We start from the raw sequence: 13,407 nt of genomic DNA on the forward strand, positions 1-13,407 counted from the left end.
CTTAGATATCACTGCTGCGTATTAAAATAATGATATTCTCTTCTTTTTCTCTTAAAGAGCGCTTTACTTATGAAAGTAAGGAGAAAGTGGGTGACACTCGTTACACTCTGCCTTCTGCTGCTATCCTTTGAGTGCTTTCATCAGGATTTTTCTCCAAAAATTCAGAACCCAACCCTCCATCTTAACAGTTGTTAGTGCTCATATCATCTGAAATTTGCTTATTGAATAATTCTGTATTTCCAAAACACTCGTCTGTGCTCTGAAAGGTCTTTTTTATATGGCAGACAATTCAGAAACCTTTCCAATTATAGACACCTTGATATGGCTACACTAGCAGGTCCATACATGAGATGCATGGTTGTCATTTCTCAGTCTGAATTAGCCTTCATCCTTAGTTCAGGTGCACAGTGGAATAGTAATTGATTTTTATACCAACCTTTGTTGTTGTAATAAGGTTTGCCTATCCAGAGACCAACTGGTGTTTTTATCAGATGATTTTGGGCATATGTTTATATAAATACATTTCTTTAAATTGTTTTCAGATCCTGAATCAATTCTAAAAATACAACTCACACATTATGAAACACCATGTATAATGCTGTAAAGCAGAAGCTATGCTCCACATAACCCACTGCTATTGAAAATTCACTATGGTGAAATCGCATGCACGCAGCAAATTTGCTCATGAAAGAGTTAAAAAGGCATGCATATAAAATAAAAAGATAAAAATCAAAGAAAATTTGTTTTGTGGCATGTCTTGTTCTTAATATATGAACAGTTGAGACATCATGACTTAAAGGATATAATGCATGGATTACTATCTGATATTGAGTTAGATTAAAGAATACTGTATAAAATTTATCAAAACAGTTTGTAATTTGATCAATTTTACCTTCATGAATGAATGGATTTTATACTTAAATGTAAATTAACTCTTTATCTCAAGTTTTCAGAAAATAAACATCATTGGTAAATTTTATGCAGTATTTCTTTTATTCTAACTATGAGACGAACAGCACCAAACCAATATAATAATGAAATTCTTGAAGAAGACTGCAAAATGCTATGCTTGCTGCTTATTTTGTGTTCAATATTTTCTTCTTCATTCTCTACACCCAATGCCATATAACTTCTTATTCTGTTGCTGAATTACACACTGAAGGGATGCCACTTTCAAGGGTTATGACGCTGAGGAATGTGAACTGGCTACTTAAGATGATTCATTATTCTTGATTGTTTCAAAAAGCTTCATTAACATTACGTGGATGCAGAAGGGACAAAAGCTAAAAACTTGCAGATGCATTTCTGTATATTTATCAAATACACAGGAATGCATATTAAAAAGTTGCAGGTGCATTTCTGTGTATTTTAGCAATTTATCAAATGCACCTTGTAATATATATAGGTTTAATGTAGTGTTTATTAGTAATGGTTTATTATAATGTTATTTTGCTGTTTTCAAGAATGCAATCTATTTTCCGTTTAAATATTTTGACAGAAAGGCGATCATTATTGACTGAAAATTTTTAATTCAAATACTAAATATGAAAAGCATTTGAAATAGCAAAATGCATTATATAATTTTAATTAAGCACATATATTATTAGTGCATTTTGCACCAGGTTTCCATATTACTTTTATTATTTTGAGTCATAATCATGCTTTATCCTTAACTTGTTCACATCATTGGAGTTCTCTTTCATACAAAAACAAGAATCGTCAAAAATATCGGAAATGTATCTTTTTTGCAGTGTTTCAGTTTTGATTGTTATATTTTGTACTGCTATATTTATTCATATGTATAGTGCAATCTAAGTTATAAAAAAGTACGATTTGAACTTAAAAGAGATGCTTTTATTAAAATGCTTACTGATATTATTATTTGCATGACATCAGACCAAAAAATAAAAAGAGTAGTATTCTATGATTTTTGTTCTATTGCCTGAAATTGGATTACAAAATTTTTGGCAGTTGGGGATAAATAAATCCAAATTGAAAAACCAGTTCTGTCACTATTTTCAGTATCTAATAGCACATTGGGCTGCTCTATGCACAAGGTATCTTGAGGATTATTTTATTTTCAGATACTGGTATTTGTTTGTGGTTTTCACAAAGGATGTGTGTTACTGCATTTATACTATTTGATTTAAATGCTCTGCAAATGTCCACTGAATTCAGCTAGCTATTTGAAGTGATGGGCCTCTTTACTGTGTTCTCCAAATTAGGAACTAATAATCTGAGCAGAGCAGAATCCACCTTGAAAGTATCCATTTCCTTCATGGTAACAGTGGACTGTTTCTGGATAAACAGTTAGTGAAGCTGAGATGTGTTAACTTTTATTTTCCATTATACAAGAATCACTATACTTGAATTTATATTAGCAATCTACCTCAAATCATGACTGTTCAATCTGCAATCTGAATAGTAGGGAGCCCATGAGAAGGTTTTTAACCATTAGTTTTCACCAAGTCTTCTGCTTCCCACACATTTACACTGAGAAAAAATACAGCATACAAATGCATTAAAAGAAAAACAATAAATAGTAATAGGTTTCTGGTAACATTGTTTTATTTTTATTGGGACAGAACAGAATAACTTCTAGTTTTTGAGATATGACTCTTCTTCAGTCCTAGCTGACACAATGCTTATATACCTTACATAATTTAAATAAGATTTTTTTTTATAAAAAATATATGCAGTCTCCAGCTTCCTTATTTAAATTTTTGTGTTGTCTTCGTGGTGCATCAGTGCAGGTGCACCATAAGGGTTTACATATGAAGCTTTTTTCACTTTGGACATTTCTTGTTCACAGTTGAACTTATTCTTTTGAATTGCTTTTGGCTTGTAACTACTATGCTTGCAATAATAGATGTGTGGCAAATATGCCACAAGCTACAAATATCGAGTTTTCAGTTGCACGGTTTGTCATTTTTGGCCAACAGGATAGCAGTTCCTGAACACTGATGAGGTTTGGACCACGTCCGTTTACTTATCATGCAAATGTTCAGATACATTTGCAGATGGACTAGTTTTAATAAAGTAAGTTGAACAGTGTTTTTTTTTTTTTTTTTTTTTGTCAGGAAAAGAATTATTTCCTTGCACCTGTTGCATTTTTTCATATATTCATATTATAAATTTGAATAAAATGATTCTTTTATGAATATGTGTTCTAGCTTACAATATGTAAAATATATACTTGACTGGTCAATTCTTTTAATATATAATCATAATATTTTAAAATATTTTTCTAGCTTAACCCTACATTCCAAAATTTTGATGAAGTAAGTATTACAAAATTATCCTGTGTGCCCATGAAAATTTCATTTTCTGGATCCTGCTTAATCTTTACTTTGGTTACTGTCTACTAACTGATTGCTTAAATAAAAAAATTTAAAAGACTGTATATATATATATATATATATATATATATATATATATATATATATATATATATATATAACTGAGAAAAATTGTTACAGTTCAGTGGTATCAAATTTGGCCTGAAACTCACAAAGACCTTCCCTGCACTTTGTAGTTTAATAGCTAATGGTAGACCATTATTAGAAAGTAACAGAACAGCTTGTTAAAAGTTGTTGCTTTGTCATCAGTAATGAATAAATGTTATAAGATACGCTTTATTATATATACTTAAAAGGCTTACTCCTAAACCAGAGCATTTCAGAAATGAGATTAAGTGATTTGGCCTATGGATGATGTCAGCTTGTGAATTAAATAACCAATCAAACTATCTCCAAATTTGAACTGAGTTATACTGATGTTTCTTCATTGACTCAAATATCTTTACTGCATGGAGAGGTGTAGTATAGGAACAATCTAGCAATTTTACAGATCAGTCTTCTGAAATCCCAGCCTGTTTAGTAAAAAAATCAGACACAACAATAGAATAATCAAGATCTTTCTTTTCTTTTTTTTTTTTTTTTTTTTGACCCAGCCAGAATAACCATCAATATACACATACAGGATTTTGGGACTTCAACTCATCCAGAAGGACTAGATACCCACAGCAGAAGTTCAGTCCAAGAAGCTTCTAGAAGGATGATTTAGAGATAAAGTGTGATTGATTACACTAACTAACAAAAAATATTTCTTGTCATACCTCCACAATGAAAATATGCGATTTTGGAGAAAATAAATGTGCTGATTCCAAAAACCACCATAAAAAGTCTATCGCGTCTACATCAAAAGATGTACCAATATTTAATGTTAAAATAAAGGGATATATACATACAATTCAAGTTTGTAATACAAGTGTAAAAAAATATTATACGTTCTCTATAACTCGTTTAACTTCAGAAAATTATCATAAATCATTGCGAAATAGTTATATTTCAATAATATGTAATCAGCATACTTGTAATTGTCCATAAAAATGTTTGATACTAATGGATTTTCTCTTGTATTACTGCTTACTGTCCCTCACTAGGAACCAGCAGTAATCCCCCCATCATTACAGGATCCCAGCGACCTTGTTACCACTTTTCCTTCATGGAAATATCTTCATGAAACTGCTCCCCTTGTTCATCGCTCACATCTCCCAGATTTTTGGGGGAAATTCGAGATGGGAATGAAAAAAATGATGTTCAACAACATTCAACAGCCCATGTTTTTGTAGCACTCGGGTATATTAGACACCAACATGTCATAGTTTTCTTCTTTCCTATTACCCAAAAAACCATGTACTATCTCCTTAAATGATCACCAAGCTGCCAATTCAACCTGCTTTAACTGGGCTTCAAACACTTCGTCTTTCAGGAGTTTCATAATTTAGGGTCCTACGAAAATTTCTTCCTTAAGTTTGATGTATGTTAAATTAGGAAACACTTCTCAAGTATGCAAATCCATTACCTTCTTTATCTAGTCCCTTCATGAAATTTTTCATCAATCCAAGTTTGTTGTGTAGGGGGTGGAAGAAGAACCTTGTTTGATTGCACTAAAGGAATAATTTTACATTACATTGTCCTGGTATGAACTCATCCCACTTGTCCCAATGTTGCACAGCATAATGTTCTTCTGTCACACTGCTGTCCCACAAACACAAATAACAACATTTTGTGAAACCCCTCTGCAAACCAATAACCTTAAAATCACTGCATATGTTCCAACATGATCCTGATATTTTATAGCATGTAGAACCTTAGACATGCTTTCATGACTTTAAGTCCAACTGAATGAAACACAGGAACTGATGGAAATTTGTTGCCATTGTGATATGAAACAAAACTGCTTTTAAACTTAATTTTGAGGCATCTATGAATAAACACCATTCATCTGACTTATGCACTACACCCAGTTCTTTCAGAAGTCCTATAATGTCTTTGCAAAAACACAAACTGTCCTCTGTAGCAAAATATTTCAAAAACTTTTCATGTCTTTTTTGAAACACTGAAATCTTTGTTCCTGCTGCAAGTATATTTCACTGCTGTAGCCTAGACCCTAACAGTTCAGCTTGTTCTTTCGGAAAATTTAAGTCTCGAACCAAATCATTCAACTCATCTTGTTTGATTAAATGTACCTCACTACCTGAGCTTACTGGCTGATAATCGACATCTTGTGAAGTGGTAGGAGGGCCACACCCTCCTACTCTCAAGGGGCTGTTTATGTTTGGAGGATAGATTTACAACTCTGATAACATGTCATGATCAGTTAATACTTGGAAAACCTTGGCTACAAAAATCCTCACCAAAAATGCCTAAGAACCATAGGTAGAAGTCTGATTATGTTTATCTTAAGAAAACCAAGGCCATAATTGATTGCTAAAATTAAAAGAATTAGCTTATATCTGTTAAAATAAATCAGTATGTCATTCATTACTGGCTAGAATATGCAAAATTGGCATATTTTAAGTAAAGCATAAAAAAGCTCCCTCTATTTAATAACTGTGACGTGATATAAAACTATCATGGTGATTTTCAAAATCTATGCATACAAATTGATTAAAAACAGCATTTAAGTTGTTGTGGGTAAAAATTGTGTTATATAACTCATGAGTTGATGTCACTTATAAGCTATACCACTTAATATCATTTCTGGAAGTCATCTGGTTTAGAGTAAGCGTTTTGCAACCAGTACTAAAGAGATACAGAGTCAGTTGTGCTTATGCACTTGTGTACTGCAGTTATGAAGCAAGTTCCTTCAATTAATAAAGCAAGATTTTGCTGCCTTTTTTTTTTTTTTTTTTTTTTTGTTAAATATTATTGTAGTTTAAAAACAATTTCTTAATTTTGTTCTCCTACGAGTCTGGAAATTAACAGACATTGTTAGAACTGTTATACTTTAAGATCCATCTTCTTATGGAGTCTTTATTACTTTGTAAGTAATCAAAATTTCATTGAAAGGCATTTATGAACTCCTGTCTCAGCCCAAAAACACAATTCCATATATGAATTCAGAAATGTCACCATAATTAGTTTTTATTTTGGTACTCTACAGGAAATTCGTAAAAAAATTTTTTACTTCACTTTAATTAACCATAATTTTCTCATGTGGTAAAGGGTCTTAATTAATTAAATTATATTTTCATTATTATATTTCTGATTTATTAAATTAAAAAATGTTAAACATTAAAAAAAAAAAAAAAGTTCATATCTGGGAAGAGATAAATTCTTTAAAATTTGCACATGAAATTTGCTTTCCTGAATATTAACTATTTCATAAAGTATATATGTATACTTGATTCTTATTTGTATATTACATGGATCTTCAGAGGAAAGAAACTGGATTTATTATTGGCAAAAACTTATTTTATAGTTAAATATCAATGTTAGTAATTCACTCTTTTTTTTTTTATTACTCAATTTTTTTGAGTACCAAGCCATGTATATAGCTTGTCAAAAAAAAATATGTGATCACTTGAATGAGATCCCTCAGAAAATAGAGATTTTCCCCCACTTTATGATCAACATTCTTTTAAATTGTATTGTGCATTCCTGCAATGCACCTAGCAAATTATATGTAATGATGAAGCTTTACATACTGTATATATTATATAATACTTAAACTGTCCAAAGAACATTGCTTTAATATTTAAATAGGCACACCTGCAGGTGCTAGTTGTGCATGGTAATTTTTAGCCTATTCAAAATTTTTATAGAGAAATTGGAGATGGAACTTTCCTTGAAAGGTATTTTCAGTTACCACTGAGTAAACAGAGTAGTTTTATTGTGGGTGGAAGTGGGAAGTTAATCTGTTTTCCATGTGCATTCTCACAAGTTAAAACATATTACTGTCAGGCTGATCAGCCATGATAAGGGCACGTTAATAACTACAAAGTACCTTGCATATTCCACTTCATTAATAAGTAGCAGTGAATAAGAATTCAGTCAGTGACTCTGTCCTTTTTGTATGTATTATTTTTTTAATTCATCGCATGTTCTTTTTTTTACTCCAGAGCATCTCTTCATTATAAATTTAAATATATACAAAGATTTATCTCTTTCCAGATCCTTTTATTTTAACTTGAGATTAGTATAGAACAAGAGCATTTATAAAGAATGTAAGCTACTTTTTCTTAGCAAAAAATTTCAGAATTTTTAGGTGTGTTACAATGAAAGTTATTTCTGCTGCATTCCTGTTATCTCTAGGATGCGCTGAAGGAAGCCATTGCCAGTCTACCTGAGGTAATATTCTTTCCTTTTTTGGATTCAGTTGTTTTAAATTAGCTACGTTAGATTTTTTACAGGGATATTTTGTTGGCATGTGTCAGTTGTCCTCTAACATTGGCTGTACTAATCATAGAACCAGCCTTAAATTATTATTAATAGCTAATCCCCACTGAATATTACTAGTTAGATATTGCTGTGGTAAAATCAGACTAAAATTGACCTGCAGTGAACACAACCTAAAAGAATCTAATATAAATTGCGTCCAATGTTGGCCAATTTTATATTCAATCCATCCATTTAAAATGTGACAGTTATTTCAAGCAGCAAACATTTTTCAGAATGCAACCCCCAGCCTGATGACAGAATTCAGAAATGTCATTGTAATTTAGATATTGGTACCAGCTGGAATCAAAATTTGTAAAAATGTTAACAAATTTAATTTAGACCTTATCACATGAAAAAGTGTTTTCTTAAAACTCTTGTTAGAATTACCACATAATATCCTCAAATCAGCTTCTTGATATTAGTCTCTCCCCCCCCCCCCCTCTCTCTCTCTCTCTCTCTCTCTCTCTCTCTCTCTCTCTCTCATATGTGTGTGTGAGAGAGAGAGAGAGAATTTATTGAATTCACCTCACCTATGCCCATATGTAGGATATTTGATGTATGGTTAAAAAAGTGCCTCTTAAAAATAACACTACCCAACAAATTTTTTTTTTTTCTTCATACTTCTGGAACGAAAGTTGGTTATTCTGAACAAAATTAATGTCCTGATTATGAAAATATCAATCTTTTACTTTTGTCACGTCTACATCAAAAGATATACGCATTTTTTAAATTCCCTGTTTTTATACAATATCAGCATAGATGGTTGTAATTATTACACACAATATATGTTACTTAGACATGTTTCCCACTCAGTGATTCCCTTTTATACTCCAGATTGCTTTCCTGTTTAAGGAACCAACAGTAATCTCCCATCATGGCAGAGTCCCAGCGACCTTGGTATCGTTTTTCCATTGCAGATATGTCCTAGTGGAAGTGCTCTCCTTGTTCATCACTGACATCTGCTAAGTTTTCAGGAAAGAAATCCAGATGGAAATGAAGGAAATGCATTTTCAATGACATTTGGCACCTCATGTTCTTGTAACATTTCAGCAAGTTTTTCACCAGTTGCTCAATTTTCTCTTTCGGAGGAATCCGTGTACCATAGCCTTGAAAGATCTCAATGCAGCCAATTCAATATCATTCAGGTTTCTTTGAAATTCTTCATCTTTTAGGAGCTTTCCTATTTGAGGACCTATAAAAATTCCTTTCTTCCTTCCGCTTTGCATGAGATAAATTTGGGAAACATTTTCAGTTAATATCCGAATCCTCTGCTTTCTTTATCCAGTGCCTTAGTGAAATTCTTAATCAGTCCAACCTTGATGTGTAAAGGGAAAGAAAAACCATTTTTGGATCAATCAATGGAACATATTTTACATTGCTTTTGGATAAGAGAGATGAATATATTCCCACATCTGTTGATGCAGGAATATATTCATCTCTCTTATCCCAGTGTTGCACGACTATCCCACAAACACAGGAAACAACAGTATTTAGTGAAACCACCTTGCAACCCAACTAGCAGTCCAATCACTTTGAGATCACTACAAATATTCCAACCAAGTCATTGTAACATATAGCAGCAAGAATCTGGGACATACTATCATAAGTTTCTTTCAGGCCAACAGCATGAACAAGAGGAATTGATGGTAAAGTATTTCCATTATGAAGTAATACTGCTTTCAAACTTAGCTTTGATGCATCAATGAACAAATGTCATTCAGAGGTATTGTGATCAATGTTCAGTTACTGCATAAGACCAACGACATCTTTGGAGACTCACATGTTGTTTTCCATTGCAATATTTTGGAAACTCTTAATTTCACTTAACGGTATATTGTAATGTTTGTACCTTTGGCGAGTAAGTTCCACTGTTGTATTCTGGATCCGAGTAATTCAGCCTTCTCTTTGGGTAAGCCCAAGTCTCTGATCAAGTCGTTTAATTCTTCTTGTTCAATGTAGTGTGGGGCCTTTTCTTTTTCTGGCTCATAGTCCAAATCATGTGAAGTACATGGTTCCGCGACATCTGGTAAAACAATTTCTTCCAATACCCCAATATTTTGGTGGCACAGGTACTGGCAGTTCTTTACCATGTGGCACTGGTCTAATTGCTGATGAGATATTTGGATATTTGATGCAGTGTTTGCTCTTTTTGGAAATAACTTTTATTTTTGTCATGCAGGAATAGCAGTCGTCGAAATGATTCTTGGGCTTGCACCACACCATAGGGATGGCAAAAAGTAATGCTCTCAGCTTGCCATATAACCACAGCCTTGAGTCTGTTGTACAAGTAATACAACAGATATGTGGAGCCCAATTTTTTTCTTGGTCACTGATCTTGCAGCCGAAGTACAATGAATATTCAAATTTTGTGACACTGTATATTTTCTTCCTCTGAGTTTTTGGGGTTAAGTGTCCACAAACATAGCAGAAATTGTCTGGGTGATTGGCACAAGTTCTGTGCTTTGTCTTCTCCATTTTAACAATGCATTAACCTAAAAACAGTAAAAGCAATTGGTAAATTTGAACAGAAGGTGAATTCTTGTAGCATAGTTTATCATTCACTATATATTGAACAAGTGAATGGTGTAATAAAATTAATAAAAATACTGACTTGTCTGGGAAAGTGCATCAAAATCAAAATATACTATATTGCAAGAAGAGTAATGATGTACTTGCTCAACGTTTAGCCCGATAAACAAAACCAACCAAAGGTTAATAAGTTTAAAAATTGTATTTCAAACAGTAATGATATCTTTGTACAGAATCCAGATATCTATCTACAGGGTGTCTCAAAAATATTGGTACAAACATTTAGGGGAGGTAGGTAACATCTAAAGGAATGTGAATCGCATAGGAACCCATAACCGGAAACGTCACAGGAAAGTAGTAGCAGAGACACAAGAAGCAGAAATGACACAAGACAGTAATTAGTGGCAAACATTTATTTGCCATAATATTAACAATGGAGTACGAGATGGATGCATTTCATGATGTTACAACTGATGCTCGAAGGATCCACCATGAGACGTGATGCATGCGCAACACCGACACAGCATGGATTGGCAGACACGATCAAACACACCTGGAGTTGCTTTGACAGTAGCAGCAGCGCAGACGAGTCTCGCCACGAGATCCATTTCCGTCTCCACAGGCGATTCATACACGATAGATTTGAGGGCCCCCCACAGAAAGAAATCAAGGCTCGATAAATCAGGTGATCGTGGGGACCAGGCAACAGGTCCACCATGGCCAATCCATCGACACCCAAAACGCCTGTTCAAATGGTCACGAACACACCTTTCATAATGGGCAGGCGCCCCGTCATGTTGAAACCAAATGTTGCATCTCACATTTGCTGGAACATCGTCAGCAATCCGCTAAATAGATCCGATATTTAGCGGAGTTCGTGTGGGATGGTGACAGGTATGGGCCGACTAAGCAGTCACTGAAAATACCTGCCCACACATTTATTGCGAAGCGATGTTGTGCTGCATGGGGGCGCACACCGTGTGGGTTGTCGTGAGCCCACACAGGAGCATTGTGCTGATTGAATAAGCCTTCCCGATTGAAATAAGCCTCATCCGTGAACAAAACATAGGCTGGAAAATTCAAGTCTTGAACACTTTTTTGGAGAAACCACTGCGCAAAAGCCACATGTGCAGGATGATCTTGGGGAAGCAGTAACTGAACCCTTTGGAGATGAAAGGGGTGTAAGGAATCGTTGTGCCAGACACACTGTACACTGCAACGAGACACTCCTAAGGCAGAGGCAACAACACGTGTGCTGGTAGTAGAATTATTTTGGGTGGCATTCAACACACTTTCTTCCATGGCGGGAGTTCGCGTTGAACGTGGTGTGCCTACACTACTCCTATTACCTCTAAATGACCCGTAATCGCGCAAATTTTGATGCACACGTGCAAACAAACTGTGGTCCGGTACATGTGTCTGGGAAGCGTTCTCCATAAATTCATTGAGCAGCTCGTCCATTTCCCTCTGCTAATCTATACACTAGGTGCATGTCTGCCAGCTCACAGTTCGTATATCGATGCGGCGACTACTGCTTGAATGAGTAAACCAGAAATTTTCCCTCTGGTGAACTGATGAACAGTGCCGTCTACTGACTTACGGTGACATTTCTGATTATGGGTTCCTATGCGATTCACATTCCTTTAGATGTTACCTACCTCCCCTAAACATTAGTACCAATATTTTTGAGACACCCTGTATTATCTTAAAACTGAGACATGATAGGAAATTTTTATGATTGATTTTAAATTCTATACATAAAACTTGACCAGAAACAACCATTGATTTGCTGGAGGTGAAAATCATGTTGGGTAGTGTAATTAAAAGAACATAAATCATATAACATGAAAAAGCCAGTGTATTAAATCGTTATCCCAATATGTCTTTACATATTTATTGTCAAAAGTTAATACATTTACTGTCACTTATATTTGCAAGGGTCCTTTATGTGTGCCTTGGGGTGAACCACATAAAATGCAATGAAATAAATTTGTTACTTTCACTTGCTGTTCGTGAGTTTATTTTTTGAAAACTTGTGTCTTTGTTTTTCATTATTCTGTGCCTAGCTATTATCTTTCATTTCCATTTTTAGTAAATGGATTTCATCTGTGAAGAATCATTGCTCCAAGTAATGCCAGCATCTGTTGTTTGTAGTATTCTAACATCAACAGATGCATTTGAATAGATTCAGAATCAGCATTGTATTGAAGCTGATTGTATGTTGAAGCTGCTTCAATGTTCCTTTTCAGTCTTGATGTCCCAGGCTATGGATCTATTATAACAAATCTTTAGAATAAAATTTTATAGGAAGATACTTTTTACACAACATTTTATCAATAGACACACACTAAGGACAATGTTTTGTGTTTCATAAACTAAAGAATTAAAATTCTGTTCATAATACTGTCCACCCCTATTCCTTTTCAGTCGTGATGCCCCAGCCTTGTGGATCCATTATAACAACCCTTTAGGATAAAATTTTATAGGAAGAAACTTTTTACACAAAATTTTATTAGTAGACACCCACTAAGGATGTTGTTTTGTTTTTCACAAACTAAAGAATTAAAATTCAGCAAGCATAATTTTCAAAAATTACCATTTCTTCTTCAAGATTTGTCTGGCTCCATGCAGCCATCACCACTGTGGATGCCCCTATGTTAGAATGTGTACATAATATGTGTTGCCATCTTGTTACTTGTTGTGATATGCATGGATGGCATTCATTTCAAACGTGTAGGAATAAATCCTTCCTTGCAGCAGTTGATTGCTTACCAAATTGCACAGCACATTATAGCCTTAGCTGCTCATGCACCAAAAAAAACAAACCAAACCAAATCCAAAATGCACTATTTCAGATACTGTATGGTATACAGTTGCCACATAAAATGCAATGAAATAAATTTGTTACTTTCACTTGCTGTTCATGAGTTTATTTTTTGAAAACTTGGGTCTTTGTTTTTCATCATTCTGTGCCTAGCTATTATCTTTTATTTCCATTAACTGTCACATTATGACTGCAAAAGATGGATGTATGTTTCACCACCATCAGCCTTTAATTGCAAATATCTTGTTAAATAAGATCAAAAAACTGATTAAAATATTTTTAGTCCAAGGAATAATTGGACTAAAAATACTTTTAATTCCACATCTT

The 13,407-nt window shown here is 33.9% G+C and overlaps 1 protein-coding gene across 1 annotated transcript in view; it reads left to right on the forward strand.

Annotated features, from left to right (window-relative positions):
* LOC150084254 (uncharacterized) overlaps positions 1-13,407 on the forward strand; it is a 199,888-nt gene that overhangs the window by 128,115 nt on the left and 58,366 nt on the right. The window contains exon 6 of the mRNA XM_090376166.1: positions 3,252-3,281. Coding sequence (XP_090232292.1) covers positions 3,252-3,281 — 30 coding nt within the window. The remainder of the gene's footprint in view (positions 1-3,251; positions 3,282-13,407) is intronic.

This window comes from Mastigoproctus giganteus, chromosome 6, assembly GCF_048544385.1.
Source record: "Mastigoproctus giganteus isolate SK-2022 chromosome 6, ASM4854438v1, whole genome shotgun sequence".
Classification (NCBI taxonomy): domain Eukaryota; kingdom Metazoa; phylum Arthropoda; class Arachnida; order Uropygi; family Thelyphonidae; genus Mastigoproctus; species Mastigoproctus giganteus.